Source organism: Pagrus pagrus (assembly GCF_965226575.1).
Source record: "Pagrus pagrus genome assembly, chromosome: 6".
NCBI lineage: Eukaryota > Metazoa > Chordata > Actinopteri > Spariformes > Sparidae > Pagrus > Pagrus pagrus.
The window spans coordinates 28,180,106-28,207,521 of NC_140190.1; the positions used below are offsets into that span (position 1 = coordinate 28,180,106).

The 27,416-nt window shown below is 39.3% G+C and overlaps 2 protein-coding genes across 8 annotated transcripts; both read right to left on the reverse strand.

The window, feature by feature from the left end:
• Positions 1-1,058: 1,058 nt before the first annotated feature.
• On the reverse strand, positions 1,059-6,876 carry LOC311258200 (uncharacterized protein). Of its 2 annotated transcripts, XM_084354327.1 has the most exons (8): positions 6,402-6,876; positions 4,676-4,846; positions 4,462-4,521; positions 3,812-3,927; positions 2,615-2,789; positions 2,323-2,448; positions 1,932-1,975; positions 1,059-1,852 (listed from the first exon to the last, which is right to left on the reverse strand). In XM_084354327.1, the coding sequence occupies exons 1-8, from the start codon at positions 6,531-6,533 to the stop codon at positions 1,774-1,776; spliced, it is 903 nt and encodes a 300-aa protein (XP_084210453.1). In that variant the 5' UTR covers positions 6,534-6,876; the 3' UTR covers positions 1,059-1,773. The 2 variants fall into 2 exon arrangements, with proteins under 2 accessions (XP_084210453.1, XP_084210454.1); XM_084354328.1 differs by lacking the exon at positions 4,462-4,521 and having other exon boundaries at positions 6,402-6,874.
• An 822-nt stretch (positions 6,877-7,698) lies between these two features.
• Positions 7,699-27,210, reverse strand: hps3 (HPS3 biogenesis of lysosomal organelles complex 2 subunit 1). Of its 6 annotated transcripts, none has more exons than XM_084355688.1 (25): positions 27,139-27,210; positions 25,805-25,995; positions 25,642-25,713; positions 25,273-25,366; positions 24,991-25,064; positions 24,386-24,598; positions 24,082-24,148; positions 22,932-23,020; positions 22,434-22,548; positions 22,004-22,157; positions 21,824-21,906; positions 20,832-21,006; positions 20,507-20,588; positions 19,325-19,482; positions 19,012-19,113; positions 16,656-16,764; positions 15,634-15,884; positions 15,192-15,369; positions 14,547-14,780; positions 12,018-12,215; positions 11,663-11,866; positions 11,299-11,403; positions 10,193-10,399; positions 9,997-10,084; positions 7,699-9,237 (listed from the first exon to the last, which is right to left on the reverse strand). In XM_084355688.1, the coding sequence occupies exons 2-25, from the start codon at positions 25,853-25,855 to the stop codon at positions 9,110-9,112; spliced, it is 3,231 nt and encodes a 1,076-aa protein (XP_084211814.1). In that variant the 5' UTR covers positions 25,856-25,995; positions 27,139-27,210; the 3' UTR covers positions 7,699-9,109. The 6 variants fall into 6 exon arrangements, with proteins under 6 accessions (XP_084211814.1, XP_084211813.1, XP_084211811.1 ...); XM_084355687.1 differs by having other exon boundaries at positions 22,004-22,154; positions 24,082-24,151; XM_084355685.1 differs by having other exon boundaries at positions 24,082-24,151.
• Between the last annotated feature and the right edge of the window lie 206 nt (positions 27,211-27,416).

The window sequence follows — 27,416 nt, forward strand, 5'->3', positions numbered from 1 at the left end:
GACATATTTAAGCAGGATAAACTGTTTGTGATCCTGAACTGAGCCCAGTAAGTTTATTCTGTTACTGCAAGGCAATGCAGCACTTTGTTTTATTAATTTTTTATTTGCATACCTGCTGACTGATGTATTTCTTCTCAATATCAGATTAGAATATTGTTTAAAAATGATTATTGTTGCATTAAAATTCCTATTTTTTTTTTTTTAGATGTTTAGATTTTGTTATATTTTGAAAATGATTATTTGGTGACATTTTGTCTGTAGCCCCAATCTGACTTTTCCTTTAAAGGCCGAATATGTTTGAATTGGCCACTTGTTGAATTTATATTCCAAACAAATCAGCATATCACCTCAGTAACTCCTAACTGAAGCTGCCATTTGTTTGTTGGCTCAAGCCCCCTGGAGGAGCGCCAGGCTCTGAAGTCAGTTTTTGTAGTGGCCAAACCGTGTAATTACATCGTCACGTGATGCACTGCCGCCCAAAAAGACTTTTTCCCATAAGCTAACATTGTGGAAGAAGGGTCTGTAAAACAGTAAATACATGTCTTTGAGCATCACAACCCCCGCAAAATGACTCGTTGCACTATCATAATTTGAGTCATTTAGTCCAATAACATTTGGAAAGTTCAGAAGAGCCGCACAATTGCATTATTTTATCCTCATTCAAGTTTGCCGGGTGTAAAACTGGACTCTTGATGCTGACAAAACACAGATACCAAATTATTCCAACGGCGTTATACTATTGACTGACAAACCTTGGTGGAAGCTGGAACCACCTGTCAGAATTCTGACAGAGATAGACAAAACAATCATTTTGGACCCGACAAACATTTAAAAATTATTAATGTACAATCATGTTTTAAGGAAAAGAGATACTTTTATTCTGCACCTTTCTACAAGCTCTGTAGATGTATAACTTTTAAGAAAATGATTTGTCTACATAAAGATGTTATCAGTATGACCTTTGAGACTAGATTCATGACATAATATGCACAGTTATGTTATTCTAAGTTGTATTATGCCCTTCTGTAAGATGAATAAAGAGACATGTCTATTTGAGGTGCTGTTCTTTTTGTCTTATTTATTAAATCCTTTGAAAATAAACTTTATTCAACATTTGATTTGAAAGTGGACATAATTATATCATTAATTGCTGAGATCCACCTTACAAGATCATGTTAAAATAACAAAACAGTATAATATCAAGTGAAAATTTGCCATCATTTTTCTTCAATATATGAAATTATAAACAGTAGAGACACGATGCAAGACGTTCTGTAAGATGTCAAAAAAGATGCAGTCTGTAAATGTCTGTGTGTTGGAGGTTCAGGACTTTGGAATCTGCATCAGTGGTGTTTTGGAATAACTGTTAAAAGAATAAACTAAAACATGGATTCATCTATGAGGGTTGCATGAAAGTAAAGTAGTCAACACAATTGACAAAAGCTAAAACTCTTTTCTCTTTCTTCTGCTCTTCTAAAAGACATTATTGTTCCCATGGCACTACTAGAATTACACTGACATTTCACACCTGACTGAGATATAAAGCTTTAAACAATATGAAAACAGAGTTTAGGCTCCCTCATCAGGTCACACGGCTTAGAGTGACTGAAGCGACAAATCGCTCACAGATCAGCACCTTAATCCCAGACTGTGGGGTGTCTTTCCTCTCAGTCTCACTGGTATGCAGCTGTCCTCGCCATCTCCCTTTGTCTGCAAACATGTGAAGCCTGGTGTATGGCTCTGTTCAACAGCATTAACAGTTTAAGTTTCAAGTCACTCGTGCAGCCGACTTCCCAGCTGATCATCTTTGTCCATGCAGCTCTCTGTCCTGGCCTCTGGACAGAACTCCTTCCTTTAAAAAAGGAAGTTATGTGGTTATGTGGTTTATCATTTTTAAATGTTTCATCGTAAAAAGAACTCGTGCTTCTAACCTGTTCACCTCAGGTGTCACGCCTGTTGATCTCTCACATTCTGCCTGTTGAGAGAAAAGTGTTTTAGCTTTTGTGGAAGAAATATGTAAAAGATAAAGATCCTGTCAACACGTTTTAAGTCATACATATCCTTCCCTCAAATGTTACCACTTTTTTGTACATTCATATCTGAAATAGCATGTGCAGCAAGAATCAGACTCTTTAAATGTGATAGAGAGGTGGATTTCAATACGAACTCAAGTGGATTAAATATGAAAATAGTCAAATCACATTGTTCTTTTAGTAATTGTAAATGCCCAAAGGTTTAATGTAGAGATGAGAGTCCTCACCTAACACTGCAACAAGGAAATCAAGTTTTAAATGAAGTAAATACAGAGCTGCTGTGGTTTACCTGTGGGTATTCCTGGTGACTGAGGATATATAGAGCACCATGTCCAGAGATCCTGACCACCTGCTCTCCAGTCCAGCCTTCTGCAGGGGTGTCTGGGACATACAACGCCCTGGAACCCTGCAAACACTGGAAACCAGACACCAAACTTTATTAATTTACTTCGTGGCAAGATAAATGTAATCCTAAATTCAACATACATTTGAGGTCCAACTCTTAATTGTTAGACCAGAACAGAAAAAGAACCAGTAAATTATTTATATGCTGAAGTCGAACTACCTGAACACACACTGACCTGTAGATACGTGAAGGAGAACCTTTGGCCTGCCCGTTTCACAAAGTGCCCCCAGAAGAGCAAAGCCAGCCGACTCTGTATCTGATTGGCCGACCAACGACAGTCAATGGTGATGCGAGCAGTCATCCCCATGGCCGCTAGAGCTGCTCGTTCTTTGCCTTGTGGGACAAAGTGTCTGGAATAACAGAAAGGAATATTTACTTCACTGAGATATTTTTATTGGATAGTCAGTAGAGGCCATGGTCTCAAATTAATATGTGAAAACACGTTGTGGTACTTATTACTTCAGATAGAACACACAAGCTGCTTTAAGAAGTATTTCACCACTGGAAAGATGGCCCTTGTGGTAAACTGGGCTGTATATCCTATTACATCCAAACAGTACACTAAAATATGTTTTACCCAATTAATGGAGGCATTTTTCCGATAGCACTGCGGGGAGGACGAGTGTTTTCTTTTGACCAATACACAAGCCGAGTTTGTCACCAGTTAAAGACACACCTTCAAGCAAGGTGTTGTAATGGAAATGCAAATACACACTGCGCCGGGTTGATGTGCTGAGTCAAACCAAGTAAAGCCAGGTCAGCAGATGTGACGGAAAAACCCCAAAAGAGAAACTGAGTCCCTGGTGAGTTCTGAGTTCAGTAAGAGTTGACCTGAAGTCAAACACACAGACACACACACCCTCTGTGTGTGTCATTGACTGCTAGTTTACGGCAGTTAAGTTATCTGACTGTTTCATACAAATTAATATGAATAACCCCATGGTAAAACTCACACCGGTAATGCTTTGTTGGTGTTGAGCACAACATTAAACCACTGCTGCTGATAAAAATCTAGTCTCGTTCCCCGACTTCCCTATACCAGAAGTAGCAACAGGTGACCAAATGAAACGTACCGTAAACTTGTGGATTTCTCTGGTTTGAACATAGTTGGAAACACTTGGGATAATATGGACACAACTGATCAACTCGTATAACAAATGTCAAAATGACAAAAGCAGAATTTTTATTTTTAAAAGTAGCCTAATGTTTCCACAGCAAATTACAGAGGAAAACGGTCTTTATTTTAAAGAAAACTAAAAATTTCATACCAACATAGCTCAAGTATTCTAAAATTGATAAGCTTATTCCTCACTGAGTAGCACCTATAAGACAGACAGCAGGACAGATCGCCCACTACAGTAACACCTCTAACCTCTCCAGCTGTTCCAGGTGTCCTGTGGGTAGACAAATCACATCTCTGACCACCAGTCCTGTCCTCTGCGAAGTCGGTCTCTTCCATCTGAGATGACCAACTTTGTCTAGAGACGTCTGCGGCACATAGTACAACATCACACTGTATCAACATGACAGATCCACCAAACAGAGTGCAGTTAGGGACAGACGGACGGGTAGATTAGATATAGGCCTATTAATAAATCATACTGATATACACAATTTCTCATATTGCACAAGAATCTAAACTTTTTGTTTATTTTAAAGATGACTCCTGGCCCCTGTGACATAAGACCTGATTGTACAATGGGTTCAGGTTGCGCACACAGACAGACTGATTAGAGACAGATTAGAGTTGATTGATCGATTGAGTAACAAACCATTTTGTATTCAGTCTTTCCCTATGTGCTCAGGATTAGCACATGACACATCTGTTTTGGCCAACACACTAAACCTGATTAATTTACATTTGAACCAATTATAGTATTTAGATGCAAAATGCTCAGAGGTTACAGCGATCATCATTCAATCTGATAAAATGGTTTAAGGCTCATTGTTTTCACACATCGCGCTGCTGGAAAGTTGATTTGTTGATCAGGAAATGACAAAATGAAACCTCAGGTGACATACGGGGTTCATGATGGAAGGATCGTCTGACTTTACTTTAAACACTCTGAGGGGAGGAAACACCTGCGTGGAGGGAAGGAAAGCAAGAAAATGAATTGCTTTAATTTCATTTGTAGGCTTAAGTTTCCACTTCTTCTCCACTGTATTGCAGTAAGTGGGGACGGTATTTTCTTTTGATCAGCAACCTACTTACTTACAACCCTAATTTCTTACTTACCTCCATTTCTATCTCAATTTCCTCCATGAATCCAGGGACAAGGGGGCAGTGGTTGGCCTCTTCCTTGGTGATAGGCTCTGTTTTGGGTTTGACCTGCAGCCTGGGTTTGGTCTCAACCTGCAGCTCTGGTTCCTCCTCACTGTCAGCGACCAGAGGATGCTCCAGGTGTCTCTGAGTTCAAGAAAAAGAAGAAGAAGATGATTACTGTGCATGAACATGCAATTAATCCTGAAAAGGTACCAAGTGATGCTCCATATGGAGGGAATATACAGGAAGAATAGCAGCTATTTTAGAAGGTTGCAACACATATTTTATTCACGATAGCATTGTATCTACAGTAGGCTCAGAGTTTCAAATGTTATACTATTTTTCAGCGCAGCTTGAGTGAAAAGTTTAAACTTTGAAAAGTGTCCATGTATTTCAGAATATTTTAGGATTTAGTATGTCCTTCACTTGAGCTGGCATGGCCTCCACAAGTTTGTGCAGCTGAAGTCAGGCTCCTTCTGGTGGACCTCATGGGAACTTATTTCGGGGGGGACAAAAGTACTGTCGACAAAAAGTAAGTCGATGGGTAGGGACAAATAAATCTTTGATCCTGTTTGAATTGTGCCACGAACTACACATAATGATTGTGAATTAAAAAGATCAAAGTCAATGAAGTCGCTTTGTCTTAAATGTAGTTAAATACCATCTTGTTTTGTGTGAAACTGCTCAGTGCACTACATCGTTTCGCTCAACATACGTAACCAACACCAACATGGCTGCCACCTAGGCACAGAGAAAGTATTAACAAAGGTGAAACTCATGGTAAAAGTGGTCATACAATACATAATGTTTGCTAAACAAGGTTCCATGAGGGAAACCGGAAAGGGTGAGACTTCGGCTCTCTAGCCCAGAATGATTTGTTAACCAAATCCTCCTGTGATGTCACAGAATACTTGGCTTTCTCAGTCTTCAAGTGCCCCCATAAAGGTTCAGTAGGGTTGAGGTCAGGTGACTGTGGAGGAAAGTCCATGACAGTCAGGACTCCTTGGTCTTCTATAGTTTTGCAAAGCTTTTGAAGTGTGTTTGCAAATGAACCAAGAAAACCTTGAATTGAACAAATGTGCCTATGAAATTAAGCCACTGGATGTAACATTATAGCCAGTGCAAAGTACAAAAAATTAGCTATTTTAAAAAGAAATATGAAATGTTAAAGAAATCAAAGATCTTATATTACTCCACATAACACCTTTTTTTTTTTAACACTTTCACATAAAAAGTTTCAAGTAAATCAAAACCAGTTTAGTCAAAAGATGTCAGGATCTGTGAGAATTACATTTTTAATGCTGGATGTGACAAAACTATTAGTAATACTACAGAGACTCAAATTTGGCTCCAAGCAAGGGAAAACTAGTAGAGATTTAGGCATTTTTGAAAATGAAAGATTCTCCGTTTGGGTAAAACATGATTCCTAACCCTAACCATTCAGCAACAACTATTTAAATAAATAAATGTTTCAAATTATCCTTATCGTTTCTCGGATGTTTAGTATGAATGTTGTACCAATACAGTGAGACAAACAAAAAAAAAAAAAAAATCACACAACTTAACATATTTGTAATACAACCCTTTTCTATGTGGCTTCCTGCAGAACATGCTAGTTACATTTCTGTGAATTTAAGCAGACCTGTGACTGAACACAGCAGTCTGAAATTCCCAACACTTTTCTTGTGTGTTTTTTTACCCAGTGAAAGCTGTAATCCTCCTTCGTCCTCTCCTGTGTTGGTATCACCACACAGCGCTCCTCTGAGGAGAACAGCTCCATCTCAATGTTTTCTCTGATGGCCAGTAACGCCGTCTTCCTGTCGCTCTTCATCCTCTTTGATGCAGATTTTGAAATCTCTGCTTACTTTGTTCTTCAACTCCTTTTCAGAGCAACCTCCTTTTTACTGTTCCTTTACTTAGGTCCTCTCTCTGTTTGCGTTTTGTCTTAGATTCCTGTCTGCTTTAACCTTTCCTTCTCCTCTTTCCCTTTATATTGCCTTAGTTCTTCTTACCTCACTGATCTCTCTTCTCTAACATTTTCATGCCTACTGCTGCTTTCTGTTCCCTCTCTAGTTCCAGTCAAACCTCCAAATATTCCTCAGGTGATGGTGGCCTGGCCTCCAAACCTCTAAACAGCTGAGCTTTCATTACCACAAGCTGAGATCTATCAGAGCTTGAAGCTCTGATTGGCTCGGAGCTGTCCTCTCGGGGTGCGATTGGCTCTGTGATATGAAGCTCTCATTGGTGGAGAGATGAGTGAAATAGCTATGGTTGGCTCTACAGCGTCTTTAGAGTAACAACATGCTGAAGTTTTTTAAGTATTTATTCCAATTTAAATGTTAAGGAGTCTCAGATTGCTCGTGTAGGCTAGGTAAAAAGCTCACTAATGTCATTAATCAACACCTCTTTACACATCATTTGTGGCCTGTTTCATCATTTATCTGGTGATTGAGTCACTTTTAATTGATTACTTAACACCATCCCAATATATCCCAAAGTAGAAACAACATAACTGGTGATAAGATTAAATAAGCTCTGATTTTTAGCCTTAAATTGGAACTTTTAGGCACCATAACCCCTAAGATGATTTACTTTAGTGTCTTTGTCAAGGAGGACATTTCTTGAGCTAAAACAGCCTAAAACATAAGACGAAATGAGTTTGCAAAAGTTTGCAGAGCAGACAGCAGATACTACCCTACATTGATCTTTTATCTAATCAGGTTGTACAGGGTCAAACTAAAAACTTTTTGTTTGAAGTAATGCCTTTTTTCTCTGTGAAACTCTGGTGACTTAACAAAACCTCACACTGACTAATCTGTAATCAATATAAGGTCCAAATTACTCACTTACTCTGCCTTTCTGAAAACATCACAGATAAAGGTTGTACAGTGTAAACTGTGCAGCATAAATTAAATCTAATCAAATGTTTCCCAGTTCAGCAGCTGTGCAATTATGACACATGATAGCAAATCAAAAGGTTATTAGAGGACAAATCATGAAACTCAAAAAGTTTTTATTCTTCTGAATCAAAAATGTTGTGGACTGAAATCTGGTGATGGACCCCACAGCTCTTCAGTGCTTTAACTGTCTGGATTAAGGATTACAGCACCCTTAATAAATAAAAATACATTTTCATAGTAGCTAGACATTTTGAGCTTTTACTTACCTCACCTAACAGAGTATATACATACAATATTAAGAAATGTTTATCTGCAGCATTGCAAAAATGACATGTCATTTATGTTGTGTTACTATGTTGTGTAGGACTTCTAGTGCTGGAGGAATGAGTCCTAAAACACTGAAATAACTTCTGGTTTCCCTGCCTGAAGTCACTAGGTTTTTCGAATGAGTTTTTTGGGGGGATAAATGGCTGAATTAAGGTCTGTGATTAACACAAACTTATATTTGATATTTATATGGGATATTTTCAGGTTTTGTTCTTCGATATAAAATTTGTCAGTAAATACCCCACATTTGAATTCAAAAGCGTTTCTGTGTCTACAAAAAAGGTGGTTGCTAATAAGTGGCTAAATCAGACTACAGAGCTTGTCTGGGACATTAAACAGACTCATCAGCTCACTAGTCCATCTCTACAGACCGACTTTAGTTGGAAACTATTCTAACTCTAACTGTACAGCTTGCAGATTGATAAGTTATAGTAAAGTGGTTATGGAATGGAAAGTTAATGGAGGTGACGTTGAACTCATGCAACTGCTATGTAGTTATCGCATTAATGCTTCAAAAATGAGTGGTGTTCATCTGTGAAGATTATCTTGCTGATGTAAACGGGTCAGTATCATAAACTTTCAGAAATAATCCCCTCAACTGAAAAATTCCATGGGCTTTTTGTCGAGGGAACCAGGGCGATGCTAACTTCCAAAAGTATGCTGTCCCGCGAGCACTGATACTAAGGTCACCTGAAACTAATCATCGGTGTGTTTTCGTCAGAATGAGCCTTTTATATCTACAGAGGGAGCGGGTCCTTCTTTGCACCACCATGTTTCTACAGTTGCCCAACAAACAACCTAAACACTGGCTCTAGAGAGGGACTTTCAGTTTTCATTTTTTAGTGGCCATTGTACTGCAGGGTGAGACAAGGGTTTTTTTCCAGACCTCACTAAATCCTACACCGGACTGTTAATGCTGAAAAGGTGGTCAAGTCCTTGTATCATCACAAACCTGTCCATGATTGTCAGAGGACAAACAAAGTGCTGGTCACAGCATTATGTTGAATCAAAGCAAACCATCTTTTAGACACAATTTAAGGATGATTCAACACCACTGTTGAGGGTCTTTTGAGCAAATCACTGAGCCCACGACTGCTCCGGTGCAGCAACCACAGACTGCATTTGTTCTTGTCCTTCAGTTTACTCGAATCAATGTGAAACAGACATCCAGTCATGTGTGTCAGGCCAGCAGGTGTTTCTGGCTGCATGTCAGCAGGTGGGGCAGAAAGTACGAGGCGGTGCCGTCGTCAGGTATCAGCTCCAGGAACTCTGCAGGGCTCATCTCCATGGCAACCACAACCAGCGTCTCTGAGGGCATGGAAACCAGCCACGTTAAAACCCAGGCAACCAAACATCAACACCAGAGCTCATCTCACTCTTGGTGCTGAAGAGGGTCGGTACAGCCTCAGTGAGATCAGATTGTAGACAGGATTTGAGACATTCCAGTGCATCTTCCTCAGAAAATACTAACCAGACAACAAAAAGAAAGTACTCTAAAAATACTAGTACAACGAGTATTTTACACTGTACTGCATGACTTATCTTTGCAAATTGTGGTTATTGAAAGAGTGCTCCAATGATTTAGCATTTCACTCCTATAACACTGTTGGACTCACACAGGGCAGTATTTTAAAAAAGAACAAAATCGATGCAGCTGAAAATGAGAGATATCGTCTTTTTTATTCAATGTTTCTCCATCCTTGTCAAAACTAGGCACCTATGTTACCCACAATGCATTGTAATGCTTGTCATGCTGTTGCCTATATGATAGTATATTTAAATTTGCCTATTTTATTAATATATTTCTATGCCATTACCATTTTTGGTTTTTTGGGGGTTTTTTTATTTATTGTATTTGTTCTGTTTTTTTTCATCTCAGGTCTTGGTTGTAAATGAGTTCTTGATCTCAAAGTGACCTCCTAATTTAAAAAATAATATATGAATAAGTCCAAGTAAATATAAGATGCCTCTGACAAATCTATGTGAAGTAGTCACCCAGCCTTAAACTCAGATCTAAGTACTGGGATAGCTTTAACAGACTGATTATAATTTAGGAAAGGTTTTTACCTTTGAGAGCAGCCAATAGGATACCATTGTCTGCAGCAGCTCTCGTTCTGTTACAGAGCTCAGGGAGCAGCTTCTGCCACCACAACACCTGCAGAGATGAAACCGACAGGGTGACATATTTTAAGATTCACTGTAAGCATACAGACTTGACAGAGTGAAATCACAATTCAAAGTTCGACTACTGCTCAGCACAAACCATATTCTTGTCTTGTAACTGGTGATTGGCGTAGGCTATGATGGCCTGAGGACATCGGTCCAGCAGCTTTTCAATGCTCCTGCCGTACTGCCCCCTTCTGGTGGCACAGAGGAGGTGCAGGCTGAAGCCCCATAAGGTTTCCTCTGACAGACGCTCCATCAGAGGCCCGACGGAGCCCATAGACAGTGAGGGACCGCAAAGGAGAGACTGGAGACACAGGGACACAGGAATGATTCAGGTTAAAATCACAGGACAAAAAGTAGAAGAAAGCAAGCCTTTTAAAACATGAAATAACACAAGATTGTAATTTGTTAATGATTAATTCAGTTTATTTTTCAAGTCTTATTTTACAACTGATTACAGCTTGAAGGCAGGCGGTCGCTATAGTCCCTTTTAACGTCACTTGATTCTAGATTTTTACTAAGGTGGCATACAGTATGTGGCAGGTGGCACACCTCATTCCATGCTGTCGTGCAGGAAAGACCGCAAGGCCATAAACAACTGGGAGGCTAAAGGCTGGTTTAGGTGTGTATTGTTGTGTGCTGTCAGGTTTTAATGTGTGCTGTATTTATTGTTCTCATGTATTTCAGACCTGCTTTCCTGCTGGGTTGAAAGCAGCTGGCGGCCAGATGAGAGTAGCAGCAGTAGTAGTAGTAGTAGTAGTAGTAGTAGTAGTAGTATCGACACGGAAGGTATTTTAAAGTTAGTCTATGTAGTTTTTGATAAAGTGTTTTCGGTTGATTAGCTGCTCCTGCCGTGGGACTGTTTTCACTATTCGCTTTTTGTTTTGTTCTGTCTAGTCTGTCCTGACAAGCGACTTGGTTGCGGGCAAAAAAATATGGGTATTGAATCTCAGTCAGTCAGTTGTGTTCATGGTTTACAGTGAAAACAAATCAAGGTCACTGTGAAATCACTGTAAAAGGTGTGTAACCTTTTACATGTGAACTAACAGCGAGGAAGTTAAAGTGGGTGAGCTTACATTGTTAAAGCTAAACTTCTGTAATAAAAACAGTTTAATATCTACCTCCTTGATTCGTCATTCTTTATGCCAGTGAATTGCTGTGTGTGTAGCAGAAGCAGACTTATTTGGTTCATAGGTAAATTACCTGCAGTTTGTGTAGCGCCTCCTGGTGTTGGGAGCTGGTAGTGTGAGCTGGACTGAGAACCGTGAGCCACGGGTACAGAGCGCCGTAATGGGAGCACGAGTTGATCTGAAACACACACAAACATGCAGCCCTCTTAGCAGGTGAGAGTTGTGTAGATGAATTGACTTCTGAACCTCATACATAAAAATATTCTTTGCAAACAGCCAAGAAATATGTATTTTTGGACGGCTAATACTTTTAAATGTGTTCTGCTAGTCTCATACGTTTATTAACATACTTATAGTCTCAAGTGTAGAAAATATTTAATCAAAAACATATTTAATCAATTCAAACATGTATTTAATCAAAATGTCAGCTACCGTACCAGATCGTCGGCGCTCTTCAGGTACTTGCGTCTTGAAAATGTGTGTGGAGGGTTGGACTGTGTATCTGAGTTTGTGTTTGTCAGCCGGTCGATGTAGACGGATGACAGTCGGAACAGGAGTTCCTGGATGACGGCGTCCTGTGAGGAGGCCATGAGCATCGCCTCCCAGAAATCCACCTGCAAGCAATTCTCACAGCCCAGCTCCTACACACACACACACACACACACAGACACACACACACACACACACACACACTATTATTTGCTATTATTTCCAAGATCTTCCAAGATTAATCAACCAATGTGACAAATAAGTAATATAATATATTGTCACTTCTCATCTCCTAGCACATACCTTGAATATGTGATCAGCCTGTTCCAGCTGAACTTTGTTGTTTTCATGTAAAGCCACCATGCCAGCCACCATCAGCCCCGGTTGAGACTTTGCCAACTGGCGAGTCAACACTGTGGGGCAGACGTGTGTGTGCTGGCCTCCACCTCCACCATGTAGCAACAGCCTTGGCTCCTCGATGAACCCGTACACCAGCAGCATCTGAACACACACAAACACCTTTCTGAGAATTCACATTCCCAATTACTGGTTCCTTTGACCTTCACTGCACTCTTTATATACGTATAATTACAACTCATATAAATCAATCATAGAGCTAATTTTAACAATTAGTTATGCAAGTTGTCCCGATACAATCACTAGCTTTGTAAAGGACACCTGACAAGCAACAGGTATAACCAGTTATAATTTTTTATAGCTTTATAATGTGCCAAAATAGTTGCCTCCAGGAAATGTCTGAATGAATGTTGGATAGCATCCATCAAAAACTCTTGCTTGCAGATGTCACTGGATTGAGAAACACATGCTGAACATGTATTGTGTAACACAATTTCTCCTTTCCGTTCATTAGAAACAAGAAAGATTAAACATGTCTCTCTACAGTTTCTGTCCAGCCTACACCACACGCAGATCTTAAAGCAACTTTATGTTACTTTTTGACCTTAAAATAACAGCTTCCAAATCATTTTGATGGTACAGTGTCTTGTAATAAGGTGAAATGTGTCTCTGTCTCAATCACTCCGCCTTTCTATCACTTGTTTCTGCTCTATGTAACCTCAGTGAGAGGGTCGGATCACAGCGTTACATACATGTTTACTTCAACATACAAGTTTTCAACACACAACACTGTTATGATGTAATGACTTTTGATTGTAGTTAACACCTTCATTACATCTGATAAACTGTTACAGACCTGGGATTTGTATTTACAACAGTGGTGTTGCACTCAGAAACTGTGGGGGGCGCCAAATTACACAAAATGCCAATTTCTACAGAATGTTGCTTTCAGTAAGAGTAAAATTATTCACTATGTTCTGCAGAGTCAGCCAGAACAAAACAGGTAAAAAGTTAACATTTGAAATATTCATCAGCTTGAGTTGTAAATAAAGTCTGTCCAGTGGTAGCTGGTGAGACATTTTCCACATCCAATCAGATTCACTCATCAGTCCAATATGATTTAATGCAAACTGCAAGGTGTCAAAAAGATTCATCACTAATTTCTACAATGCTCCTACTCTGAAATGCTGCATTCAATTATTAGTGTTAATAGCCATACTGGTGTGCCCTGAAACATTATTTAACTATCAGAGCCCTTTGTGTTTTTCATGCAAGAAATAGCTGTTTGAAAATATCTGACTTATACTTAAATTACTTGTTCACATCACTTTTTGTTATATGCCTACAAGGCTGCATGATACAGTGCAGATAGATATTACAATTGATTAGTGGGAATGATGTTTCCATCACAATTTGTTTTTATTTTCAATGAAAAATCTATTAAAATCACGATGATGTTAGTTGTGATTTGTTTGGGTCTGTACATCTGGAGCACTACAGTACTTCATTATAATGCTGTTTTGTCACACATTTAGCCTTCATCAAAACATTGCGAATCAGTGATTTGGATACGTGGCCATAGTACTATCATGATACTATCTGGATTAGTGCTGTCACACTATCAGATTTCCACTACACGATTACTGTGGACAAACAAATTCATGATAACAAAATTATCGTGAAATCTATAGAAATTTGAGGTGAAAAACAAATCAAATCCATCTTTAACTTTGTTTACTGTTTGTTTTGTCTCCTTTTTTGGTTAATAAATTACCTTTAAAATACGGTTTAAGGAGGCGGAGAGAGTTTGTAACCACAAAAAATAAAAAATAATGAATAATTGTTGCACATAATGAACAATTACTATCAACTACACAACATGTAGTGATAAGTCAACCAGATGAGCTAATAAACAAAAGATGCACAAGGACACCCTGTATCATATGTGTATTATTAACACGATATCAATATTACATTGTATTCTATCACAGTTATCAGGAATATTGCAATATTGCGTCACCCCCAATTTGAATGAATTGTGAATCTCCATTGCTTTTTATTAATGTTTCTATGAAAGCTTGTTTTGTGTAAAATAAATTATATTAAAAAAACCTACAGATCAGGTAGCTGGTCTCAAACCTTTGACTTGAAGAATGATTGCTTGGTTTTCCTCAGAGTAGCAATTACCCCCAACACAGGACAAAACGTTCATTCATTCATTTAGTTCATAATGGAGATGTGAAAGCAGTCAGCCTTAATTTTCCCAGGAGATTTCATGCCCAGTGGCACAAAAAAAAGCACCATTAATGCGGGGGGTTTTAGGGAACCAATCTAAACACTGCTGGTGCCATTATTCTGTCGTCAATACAATACACCGTGCAATCAACTTTTACCTAATACTGATACATAAAGAGAAAAACTTTTGTGTGCAGATAAAGTGCAGATTTCACACACATGCACACATCCCTCTCTGACCTCAGCGTGTCTTTCCATCAGCTGTGTGTACTGCGGCACGTCGTCCAAAAGCAGCATCATGGTTGCCATGGTGATCGTCAGCGGGACCGACACGCCGGCTGTGTCCTCCAGGCGTTGTAAGATCCGCAGCGTCCGCTCAGGACTGATGTTTACCATGGGCGGGCTGGCACACACACTGACCAGCTGTGAGGGCTCTGACTGGCTGAAAATGTCTATGACCTGATCAGCTTCTTCCTGCAGAAAGAGAATTATTTGAACTCCGCTGTCTCTTTAGTTTCCTTGTACATTAATGATGGTATTATGGATAACTGTTGAAACAAATGTTTACAAAATAGCTGATAAACTGACGAACATAAGAATGATAGTGCATACTCTAGTAACTGCTTAATAACACGTTCTATACACATTTTACAGGTTATATCATAGCTGTGTCAAAGTCACTTTTTCTTGTAAGCAAAGGAAAGACCTCGTTGAAGACATAAACAGTGATGGTTGTTCTATGTTGTTCATTCTAATACTAAAAAGTAAATCTAACTATGATTTATTCAAAATGGCTCCTTCAAAACAGATCTCAAAACACCTCTTGGTCATAGAAGTCTCATAACAACCTTAACTTCACGAGCCTACAGGGATGTTTGAAGGTACCTGACTGAGGCTCTGCTCTGTTTCTTCTAACAGGTAATGCTTCAGGTAAAACAGGAAGCCGGGGCCGTAGGAGTGAGGGCTGCTGGGTAGTGGGCGGTTCCTGGCAATGACCTCTGTGACCGACAGACCAGACATCCTATAGTATGGCAGAGCCAGGTGGCAGTCCTTCTGACTGCCCCTTACAGAGCAGGAAAGAAACAGCTTTTAGTCGATCAATGGAAAAATCATTAGCAACAACTCTGATCATCAATAAATCATTTATGGAGACAAAATGTATTGATTCATTGCTGCTTTTCTCTGTTTTATATCACTGTAAAATTTGGACTACTGTCATGTTAAAGCTTTTTATAGGATGTTTGCCCTTTATTCTAAATGCATGTTTACAGTATATGTGTGTCTGTGTGTGTGTGTGTGTGTGTGTGTGTGTGTGTGTGTGTGTTACCTGCTGAAACAGTCTCCCAGCTGTGCACAGTTCTGCCTCAACGCCTCCTCCAGTTCTTCCCTGTCTGTCTGTTTCTCAGATGGTCCGTCTGTGTCTGTCTCTGGAGACACCATGGGCTCTCCCTCGATGTTTTGTTGCTGCCCTGATGTTTGGAGTAAGGAGGCTCGGAGGAGGAGGTGAGCTTCACTGAGGAGGTGCCGCAGGCTCTGGGCCGTTGGGTTAGTCTCTGCATACTTCTGACTGTATTCAACCTGTAAATATGAAGACTCAAACATATTCATCGTGTTGTAATATATATATATATATATATATATATATATATATATATATATATATATATATACACTGTACACTGTGGGCTGACTGATTATTGGATCCAATATCCAATTAATATTTCTGATTATCGGAATCAGTGTTGTTTTTATCTGATTGCTGATACAATAAATCAATTTAAAAATGTGCTACTTTTGGCACTGATGCAGCATGTAATCTGTAAAAGTAACTAGTAACTAAAGCCGCCAAATAAATGTAGTGGCGTAAAAGTACAACATTTGCCTCCGAAATGTAGTGGAGTGGAAGAAGAAAGTAGCAAAACATCTCAAAACTGACCTGAAGTACAGAATTTGAGTAAATGTACTCAGTTACATTCCATCACTGCATAATCAGTGTAAAGATATGTAACTTTATAAAGTGTTTTCTGTCTGTAATCCAATCCTAAAATCTTACTTTCTTAAAGGAAGTTGAAAAATTCCACCAAAACATTAACAACTAAACACTTCAAGGAGAAATTCCTCTGAATCTGTCTGTATCTTAAAAAATACAGCAAGTTAAAGTACTCTCACTACATTTAAAACAGTTTTTTTTAAGGAAATACAACTTCAAAGACAACAAGGTCTTTCTTTAGTCTTTCATGATCATCAATAATAACTGTACATATTGTATAAATGCAGAAAAACAACTGACATTCAAATGAACGTGAATGTGTTTGTACAACAGTTAATACAGTGAGTGTTCTGTGTTACCATCTCTTGGTAAAGAGTGAGGGGGGAGACGGTGTCGACCACATAGAGGTTCCATCCGTGTCCCACTGTTCTGGTTTCTTTGGGAGACGAGATTGTCCACTTCCTGCTCCTGAGGTCAGAGGTTACACAGAGAGCTATCATGAAGTATAATCACACAGACTACTGATTTTTCTTTCTTCTTCTGTGATTTTGCCTGTTTTATCGCTTTTATTCCTTTTAATTGTAATTACTCATATTGACTTTTTGTGTTTTTACATTTTGTGTCCTGCCGTCTTGTTTTAACTCACCTTAGACTCGGCTTCCTTGTGTTTGGCTTGACAGTTGAGTATTTATTTTGTCATGTTGTCTTTTGCAAACTCTCATTTTAAAAAGGTGCAATAAAAATATATATAAAATATAAAATTTCATTTGGTGCTGTGTACCATGATGAGCTTACTGCGGTTACAGTTAGCAGCAATTTGAGGTTTCCATGGTGAGATTCTGCCCCCTATCTGTTTGGAATATGATTTTGACAGGTGGTGAATTCTCACATATTTCAAGCTTGAGGAAAATAATGGCCTTGACATTAACTACAACAACTGATGTTTTTCCATCTCTGCTGTTTCTTTATCCTCATTTTCATTTTTTGTCTCATCTCATCTCATTTTCTTTCCGCTTTTTCCCTATTGGGGTCGCGGGGTGTTGCCGCTTTTATCCCCCCTTTCGGGGGGTTGCGGGGCTACTGGGGCCAAATCCAGCTCACAGGGCTGTTCCTATTCCTCAATGTAGTTTTTTAATGTGTAACTCGTTGTCTTAATGGATGTATGTTTACAGGACACAGGTGATACACTGAACACACACACACACTGAAGCCATACACAAACACTAAACTGAACAATGCATGTCAGGTTTTCCATGAACCAAGTTGAAAAATGATTCCATGTGTGTCATGACATCGCATATGCATTAGAAACTACAAAAGCAGGGAGGAAGTTGCATACTGGGATTATGGGGACTACAGCATCTGCATCACTACATTTAAGCATATTTGTAATGATTCATAATTATAATAATCGGATTAATGTACATCCATTATCTTTGCCCTATCTTACCCATTCTCACCAATCCCACAAAATTGATAAAGGCGATCTGTGGGCTCTCTGGACTTCTGTGTTGTTCCTCGAAGTCAGTCGTTAGTTTATGTTAGTGGACTCCATTTCTAACTAATGTCAGCTGCTGTTGCTCTCTGTTAGCAGAGCGGACAGTGGCACTGACACGAGGCACACAAAAACATGTATGACATCACTGTCACGTCCTTTAGACTCTCACAGAAAATCCACAGTCCACAGTCCAGCAGCATTAAACAACTTAAACAAATCATCCACAGGCTTGTACAGGCAAGCGAGAGAGGCGGGGAAGGTCTCATTTTTCACGTCATGTTACAGTCCGCTCACATATGGCCAATAAAAATGTGAGACTGGCAACCAATTAAAACACACCATCACCTTAAGTAAATCTGTAGATTTCTCTGGGTTTAAACATTGTTGTCAACATTTGGGATGATCTAAGTACACAACTCAACTAAATATATAACAAAGGTCTTGCCGTCTTCAGACATTTTAATGCAGAATTCCTAAATATTATATCTTTAAGTTAACAGAACAAAATCTTTTTAATTCAGTCCAAATGTGATTAGTTTGTGAGCTAAAAGTCACACACACTGGGGGCAGTTAGGCAGGTTATGGTTGGGTAGGTTGAGGGACTAAAACAGGAAGTGTTGTCACTTTTAGACCAAGCTGTAAAGCCTCTGAGGTTACTTTAGCTCCTGTACAGGAGTTGAGCCTCAACTGCTCAGAGTTTTGTAAGGAAATGGGTAGACCCTTTATGCATTTATTTAGAAAGTTCATAGAATCAAAAACAAAGTCTCAGGAATTACAGGGAATTTGAGAAATGGAATAATTTTTTGCAGGATTTAGTTTTTCAACATCTGTGTGTATCATTTTAATAGCTTGTCAGTCCTCATATATTGGATATATATTGACAAACGTGAATTCTCATTACTATTATTAGTGCCATCGCTGTAGATCCAATATTAGCTTCATAATTACAGAATTTAGGTCTGAAATGATCAAAATAGTTGAATTTCTTAATTAATTGAATCAAATGAATATTGCATTGTCATGTCAAGAGAAATTTTTTTTCATTTTAAAAGGTGAAACAGAATCTATTAAGTCAAGGTTTCCCCTCCAAATAACAGCTAATCTAAAGATTCAGTTAAAAACCATCTGTTTAGGGGAGTATTTCGAGGGTTTACTGGCGTTGCAGCTCGGCCTGGAAGTGACAGCAGACACTAAAGGGGGGGCAGGGTTTGTCTTACAGGAAGGGGCGTGATAGAAGGCTCTCCAGAGCCGGCGTGGTTGCGGGGTCGATTCCCACCGCCAGGAAAATACCAGTCAGCATGGTGTGCTCTTTCAACTCGCTAAAATAACAACACACACACACAGTGAACAGGTTTATAAATGCATGTTTGCCTTGCACACACACATCACCAGTGCTAACGAAGTCCCCTTTCAGAGTATCCCGGCAGGAGGGAATCTGATGACATGTCGGATGAAGCTTTTCAAACTAAAAGGCGTATGATCGATACACTCTCAAGGTCATGTGTGTATGTGTGTGTGTCTGTGACTTACAGGCCTCTGCGCTGTGTGGTACGTTCGCTCTCCTCTGGTGTGTCTGTGTCGGCGGTGGACAGCAGGATGACGTGGCAGCCGTGGACACACACTGACCGCAGACCTATAAACAGCTGCATCCTGAGCGCACACACCTCCAGGCTGCAGGGTGGACAAGCCTTCACACACACACACACACACACACACACACACACACACACACACACACACACACACACACACACACACATATTTGGATTTATCTTCTAAATACCAAATATTCATAATACTGAACATCATGTAATATTTACAAAAACTATTGTGATTTTGATTGCAACAAAAATCAGTATAGTTTCATCAGAACTGACTGGATAGCAGAGAAATTGTATTGCAGGTTGACAAATCCACAGCCTGACATGTTTTACCTTAATACACTTGGGGGTCCCAGCCCCCACTAGGGGTCGCCAAAGCTTCACAGCCAAAAGCTTCACTGCACTCACACAATCGAGCTCAGTTTGAACTGTTGTCACTGTTCATATGAATATCTAAGATACTTAAAAACAACAATGGTCATATAATATTTAATATTCATATTTACTTATTATTTCATTATATTCATTTTAGTATTTCTCTCATATTTTTAGTGAAAAGAGCTGTCGTTGACCTCTTGACTGCTCCGGTATTTTTGCTTGCTTTTGCAGGTTGACAATGGTGACAACAACAGGGTGAATGAGACCTGGTATTAATTTCATGTTCTATTCATAATTATCAAAGACGACATGATAGATTATAATCTTCATACATATACATAAAAGTACTCATCTGTAAACAATCTGCATTCTATTAATCTCTTCAGGAATGACGATGTAGTCTGACGATGTAGTCTATATCTTGTCAAATCACATTTAATCACATTCTCAACAGCATATGTTGTGGAATGGTATTAGTTAAAGTTTTTTTTTTTTTTTTAGTGGTGTATAATTTCCACAATAGCCATAACAGGTATCCAAGGTATTTACATTATCGGGGTAACGCAAGGAAGAAGTGATGACTTAGTTGGTGACGTTGCAGGATGTTCAGAAGTTCCCTTCCACATTCCCTGCACAGGGAGCATGAAGCACTGTTTATGTACAACGTGGAACGCAACGCAGCTACAGCGGAGGAGAGTGGCGGGAATGAATACAGTTAAAGACAGGCTCATACCTTCATGGTGGTATCGATGTAGGGGTCTTCAATCCTGGCTGCTACTGCTGCACAGCGCACTGTGAAACACTGCAATGCACTCCTACCACACACACAAAGCAAGATACAAGCTTACTTGTATGATAAACTGAAATCATAACATAGTCAATCTTTAATCGTGTGTCTATGAATGAAGACTCAATGTTAGTTTACATGATTTGTCATGACTGATTTTTAAATGTGATAATGATGTGGTTGCTGTCATATCAGTTGATCCAGAGATAAGCTGTGATTCAGTGAAGACATCAAATCAGACTACAACAGAGAGACACAGACAGAGACGTACTTGGTTATGACGTGCAACAGGTGGTCTGCTAGCACCGCCTCCAGGACCTTCTCTGGATACTGATAGGCTGAGAGAAGCTCGACACCACCCTGCAGACTGTACAGGTAGCCGGCGGTGGGGAGAGAGAAGAAGCAGAACACACATGCTGGTTCCTCCTGAGACACTGACTGCTTACCTGGAGAGAACAAGACAGAATAAACCATGTTTGACAAAAAAAAAGAAAATATTTGTCATGTTTTGGATTTTCATTTTTGGGTGAACTTTTCCTTTAACAGTGCACAAGAATATGGTTCTGAACACATTTTAAGCAAGAAATAAGCAGTGCGGTAACAGAATTGTGGTTTATATTTGATCAGTTCTGTCTGATTTTACAGTTTACAGAATTCTGCTGTTATACTGACACCCTTTCTCTCTGTATGTCGGTGGTCACACTTTATATTAAGGTCTATGTAATAAGCGTTGGTTAATAGGTGATACAGTCCTTTTAAGTTCTTATACGATGCTAATTAACATTACTAAGAATATATAACGCATTTATTGTTAGGTTTGTTTAACCCAATAAATGTGTTTTTAATACTATTTGAGACTTTAAGGACTTTATTAATGTTTTTTAGTGTCTATAAACTGTTAACAACATTTTCTATGAGTGCTTACAAATGTTTTATTATCCAACATCATCTTTATGATGCTATTATTATATATATATATTATTATAGAGGTTGTCTGGGACATTAAACATCATCATGCCAAACACGGAGACACATCTACTCACTGTCTTTACAGGCGGACTTTAGCTGCAAACTGTTCTTACTGTAACTTTACAACTTGTAAATTGAACAATTATAGTAAAGTGTGTATAGTATAGTGTAGTAAGATGCACAAAAATACATCATCCCTGCTGCACCCTATTTAAAGGGCCTTAATACAAAGCGTTACCATGTGGGTCTACATGTATATGTGTCTCTGTATCTCAGACTGTCTGCTGTACTGACTGGTGAACAGCGGGTAGAGCTGTAGAGAGTGAAGTTGAGTCTCCTCTACACTGCAGCCCTGGAAGAAGTCTGGAGTAAAACGCCTGCAAGACAGAAATGACACAAGTTAAATAAACCTCACGTAGCAAAAATACACAAGAGATCTGAAGGTCAAGCTGCCTCTCAGGAATACACACACACCTGAAGAGAACATATGACAGAGTGTATTGTCCTCTGTCCTCCAGCCCAGTCTTTTCAATACTGACAGGGATATCACAGTCTTTAGCTTGATCACCGAGCAACTCCTGGTGTCTTGGGAGGAGCAGAAAGTCAGCCTGGTCTTCTAGATGATCTGCTGCACACATCACAAATTATTACCAGGAACACTTTGTAAAACCATTGTTGGTAAACACAGTTGTATATTGTTTTCATTTATGTTTTACGCAGCATCCCAACTCTTTTGGAATCGGGTTGTATTTTTGTTACGTCCAAGTCTTTTAAATTTCATCATAAAGAAGAAACAAGCATCCTTTAAACAGAATAACAATCCATAACCATCAACTGCAATGGAGCCTCAGAAAGATGCCTATTTGAAGCATCAGTACCATCCAACATAGAAAAAGACACAAACCTCTAGTTGTTTCTGATGATTCTTTCAGGGTTTTAGGTTCAGACGATGCATCCAGTTTCAGTACTAGCACCTCCAGCTCTGCCTGCACTGCCACATATCCTGCACACAGCGCCACCTAGGGGGCAGAGGAGGTTTTAGAGCAACCAAGTCCGAAGGCTGTCAATTTCAGAAGTTTAGAGAAATACCTAAACAAAAGCCAATGCAAGTCTGTTCTGCCTGTGAAGTTATCAAGACTTATTTAGGACTTTTGCTTTGTTTATAACCCTTCTGTTCCATGCATAGTCTTATGATAACTTAATTATAATACAATTTTGATAACTTATATTTGTTGTAATGTATCTATGTAACAGTATGTGATAAAATGCAAACCATCATTGTGTGTAACATCTAAACAAAATAGTTATATGGAATATATAGTTTGGTATGATTATGCAGCAGATAATAGATTAAACCGTAAGGAAAATATCACACACACAAAAAAAGATTGTTTGAACGTACCCGTTTAGCCTTGATTTTCGGAAGATGCAGAATAACGGAGCGTTCAAAATCCAGGATGGAAACATTCTGGTTTGATGTTGCTGTCTGACCTAAAATCAAGGAGAGCAAAGGGCAGTTGGAGCAGGATAATAAGAGTCATCAAAGTAGACCCTTTTTCTTTCAATACAGCCCTGTACTCCTTCAGTAGCCAATAGCGGCAGATGTGTGTTATCCAGTAGTTAGAAGTTACCTTAGCAAAAAAGGCTACAGGTCTGCCTATCAGAAAACTCACTTTGATACTGTAACTGTAGTTCTCGGAGGCTGCGTATGGCCCCAGTCCGGACCGGTCACTTTGGAGGCTACTGGTTAGCAGTTACTTTAGTAACTATCTGTCCAGACTTGAGGAAAGCAGCCGGAGGACAGCAGAGGAAAACCAGAGAGTATTTTCTCCATAAAATCTGATCCAGTTATGAAGTTGTGTTTTTGTATAACAACAATCTGCTCTGGCAGCATCCTTCTTTTTATACATCCATGGCATATCAATTTTTAATTGATATACACCCCGGAGTGCAGGATGAGTCATCAACATTTTTTCCATTTCCAGGAAAATACAAACTCTGAAATACCTACAAAATGACTTTTTTTTCTATTGGTGAGCCTGATACTGGTGTATAGATCAGAAACTGAGTAAGACATATATGATAAAAACTTCAATTTTGACCATATTGCCCAGCCCTCCTTAAAGGTACAGTGTGAAATATATTGAGTATTTAGTGCCATCTAGCGACAACACTTCCTTGCTCACCTCTCCCCAGCGCAGAAGCTACGGTGGCCCTCATGGACAAGAAACTAATTTTCTAAATATGGACTCGTCCACAACAGCGTTGAGTATTTCTACTAATTAAGGTAACGGTTACCACCAGCTCTCTGAGAGGCACAAACTGAGGCTACGGTTAGCTAATATTCAACATGGCAGCATTTCTTTTCAGTGAAACTGATGTACTGCTAATAAAGATTGTACATTGGACAGACATCCGCTCCCTATGTAGATATAAACGGCTCATTCTAAGGTAATGAAAACACAACGACTCTTATTTTCTGCCAAGTCTGTTCTGCTAGATGCCACTTACACACTGTACCTACCAATTATATTTAACTTTCTTCAAGTTACCTTGACTCTGACTGGAGCTCTGCTGAGTGTTCGGCCAGGTGCTCTGAAGGATCTGCTGACTCTGATTCTGCTGTTTTTTTTCCCCAGAGACAAAAAACATTATGCTGCTGCATCATTTAGTGTATCAATGAGTACAATATGTTGTTTACAATAGATAACTGACAATGACAAAAACATGCTTTTCACGCAAGGTAAACCTGATAATAAAGACTTCCAATAGATGTATCACCTCAATACTTTATCAAGGCTTAAAGACATAATGAAACTTATATTTTAATGTTGCTGTCACTTCCTGGATTCTTACCAGTGTTTGCTGGTTTTGTCTCCTCAAAGTAAACAGAACCAGAGTGTTTTCACAGCCGACCAGAAGGTCCCCTGTTACGGAGCAGCAGGCCACAGCAACAGGACGCTCTGACAGAGGGATCTCAATGATCTCCATCTGCACTCCACCCCGCACAGATGCCCCACGCAGCAGGTGGCCCAACAAACGTACTCCGACTCGGGCCTTCTCCTCCGCCTGGAGAGAAAGCAATACATTTCTACATAAAAAGCCATGGCATGAAGAAGTTTAAAGCAGGCAAGATTATATTGCCTCCTAATGAGCCCCTCTAGGAGCAGCTCGAGTCTGCCCTTCGGACAACCGGCCTGTCCGCTATCTCTGGCCCAGAGACACTGGGTCATGGTCACCATATCATCAGCCCTGTCAATCATTTTTCAATGTTGTCTTCAACCTTGCCATGCATCTCCCATAGACTTCAATATAGCCGTCACCACAGTCTGGCACCAAACAAGATTTAGTGAAGTAATGACCCTTCATCTTTGACTTTTTTAAGTTCCCTGACTGCAAGTTGACAGTTGATATTTCCGAGTCAGTGTTCCCGGCTTCCTATCTAAAAGCATGGTCAATACCTGGTAGCGCCAGTTGGTGTAAGCTCTCAGGTAGGTGGCACTGTTCTTTTCCTCAATGGTCACCAGGTAGTCTCCTGGATGTGAGTGGGGAGGTACAGAGAAAACCAAGGATGTTAAAAAATTGGTTTATTTATCACTAATCTCTCCAACCAGACAGTAAGTCTTCTGCTAGCAGCTGCTACACTCACATATAAAACAAGCAAACTGCTACAGGTGAATATTGATACTCATGTAGTTACTGTTGAGTCTGACAAAGGAAGAAAGGTGGGAATTTTTGTTTACCTATCTTGCTGTGCTGGATGCTCTTCACACTGCCCATGGTAGCAAAGCGACAGATGAGAGGGCAGCCCTCCTGCTCCACACTGTAGGCCTCCACCTGGGTTCAGTTCAACACATCACACCACAACACAGTCAGTATACCGCAGAAACCTCCCATCTCCAAAAGATTGCCTCTTCAGACTTAAGATAAACTAGTAAGTGTTGTGACTCACAAGTACTCCCACAACCTGAAAACATTTTAATATGACTGGATATCCATTTAATGAGTTATCACAGGTTTTACCAATGAGGTTAGAATACTGCGACACCATTTCCACACAAATACATTAAAAAACTCAATTATGGTTTATAAAATTAAATATTCTAAGTGACCTTGCATCCTCCAGTCGCCACCACAAACAGCGCTCCACCTCCACAGCAGACCAGTCCAGGCTCCTGCTCCACCTGAGACACAGAAAGTCAATTTAGTTAATATAAGTGCAAATACAGACACGAAATTACAGAACTTGCTTTGAATCAGCCAGGCTCCACTTACCTGGACTATCTGCTGTGAGGAGAAAGGATGGCAGTTGTAGACGTGCACCATGTTCGGTCCGCCGCTTGAGGAGCAGATTCAGTCCAGCGTGGAAATTTAACGAACTGTTTACTGCTGATTTCTCTTCTTTTGATGGTTGACAAATCTATGAACTCCACTGCTTTACTTGGAGGCCTCATCCAGCAGGACACCTACCATCATTTAAAAAGAAAAAAACAAGGTTGAAAAGAGGTATTTAGTCAAAAAATATCTCCCATTTTTTCTGAAATTTTCTCTGAAAACAGCTTGTTTATTCAGTTATGTAAAACAGAACAAAAATTCTGAGTTTGTGTTATTACCTCATTAATATAGTAAATATTAAAATGAGTTTGAATTTCTTCTCCACAACTACATAGTGTCCCTTTAAAATTTTTTGAAAACCTCACATTTAGGCTTGTGGTTTTCTGACACTTTACTTGAGATGGTGCATTTACACGATGTAGTCAAGTGTAATTTTCAGATTTTAACATTTGGAACGCAAGACGTGTGTAATTATACACTTGACATGTAATTTTCTCAATTAATCGATAAGTCCATCAACAGAAAATTCATCAGGAACTATTCTGATGATTGATTAATCCTTTCCGTAAGCCAAATCTTCTCTTGTTTCAGCTATGAAATGTTACATATGACACAAAGTGAATATCTTTGGACTTTGGTCTAACACAGCATTTCACATTTCAGGATTTAATGAATAAGCCCATGTAGTAAACTTAACATGAACTTCATATGACCAGTAAAATAGAGGTCATGGAGTGTTTGTGGTGCTTAAAATGTTGAAAATGACATTTAAAATAAACAAACACAACCCATCTTTCTTTGTAGTCTCACTGGATAAGTATGCCTTTAACCAAAAATATATGCATTAGATCAGCTGCCAGTTTATTTGTTCTTTGGTGAAAGGCCTCCCTGCTTGGTCATCATACCATCAACTGAAAACCATCATTTAAAACTTTCTTTTACTTTCTTTTTAGCTCCGTCTCTTCTGAAAGCATCACAGTCACCTCTGACACCTTTTTACATCGTTGTAATCTAGTTATTCAGTCAAAATACAACAACATTTAAACAGTGAATGGTTTTCTAGCAGTAGCTGAAAGAGGGCTATAGCTGCCCCGTGTGTGTTTCTCTAATCGATATCACATGTCGCAGTCTTGTGAGCAGCAGAGGGTGTAACTGTTACCAATTCACTTCGGATGGACATAATCCTCTTCGTTTACTCTAGTTCAGTAACAGACAGGCTTCAGTTGGTTAAGTCTTTACAGAATAGGATTAACAGAGTAGTTTAAAGTACCTACTTTGCTGCCAGATCTTCGGTTTCTTCTCTCTTCCTACTTCAGCATCCACTGCTGCAGTTTATTGATTTCACGCCGCAAAGCAGGAAGTGAACTGACAACCACAACAACAAAGCGCCCGCCCACTCTCGACTGTCATTGGCTCATATTCCTGCTTGTATTAAGTTTGACGTTCTCATTGGCTACCGAGTTGTTAAAACTACAGGGTGGATCTGCCTGTCATTATTTTTATTTTGTCTGTTTTTGAGACATTTATTTGTCTGTATTTAATAATCACTTTG

Bases quoted from the DNA above. Each gene is read 5' to 3' on its own strand.
- LOC311258200 (XM_084354327.1), bottom strand. From the start codon at position 6,533: ATGAAGAGCGACAGGAAGACGGCGTTACTGGCCATCAGAGAAAACATT. The intron at 3,928-4,461 runs GTATGTCACCTG...TATGTGCCGCAG, and splicing joins ATCCTTCCATCATGAACCCC to ACGTCTCTAGACAAAGTTGG. The intron at 2,449-2,614 runs GTCAGTGTGTGT...TCTGGTTTCCAG, and splicing joins TCTCCTTCACGTATCTACAG to TGTTTGCAGGGTTCCAGGGC.
- hps3 (XM_084355685.1), bottom strand. From the start codon at position 25,855: ATGGTGCACGTCTACAACTGCCATCCTTTCTCCTCACAGCAGATAGTC. The intron at 25,714-25,804 runs GTAAGTGGAGCC...TCTGTGTCTCAG, and splicing joins CCTCACAGCAGATAGTCCAG to GTGGAGCAGGAGCCTGGACT. The intron at 19,114-19,324 runs GTAAGTCACAGA...TTGTTATTTTAG, and splicing joins ACCACACAGCGCAGAGGCCT to CGAGTTGAAAGAGCACACCA.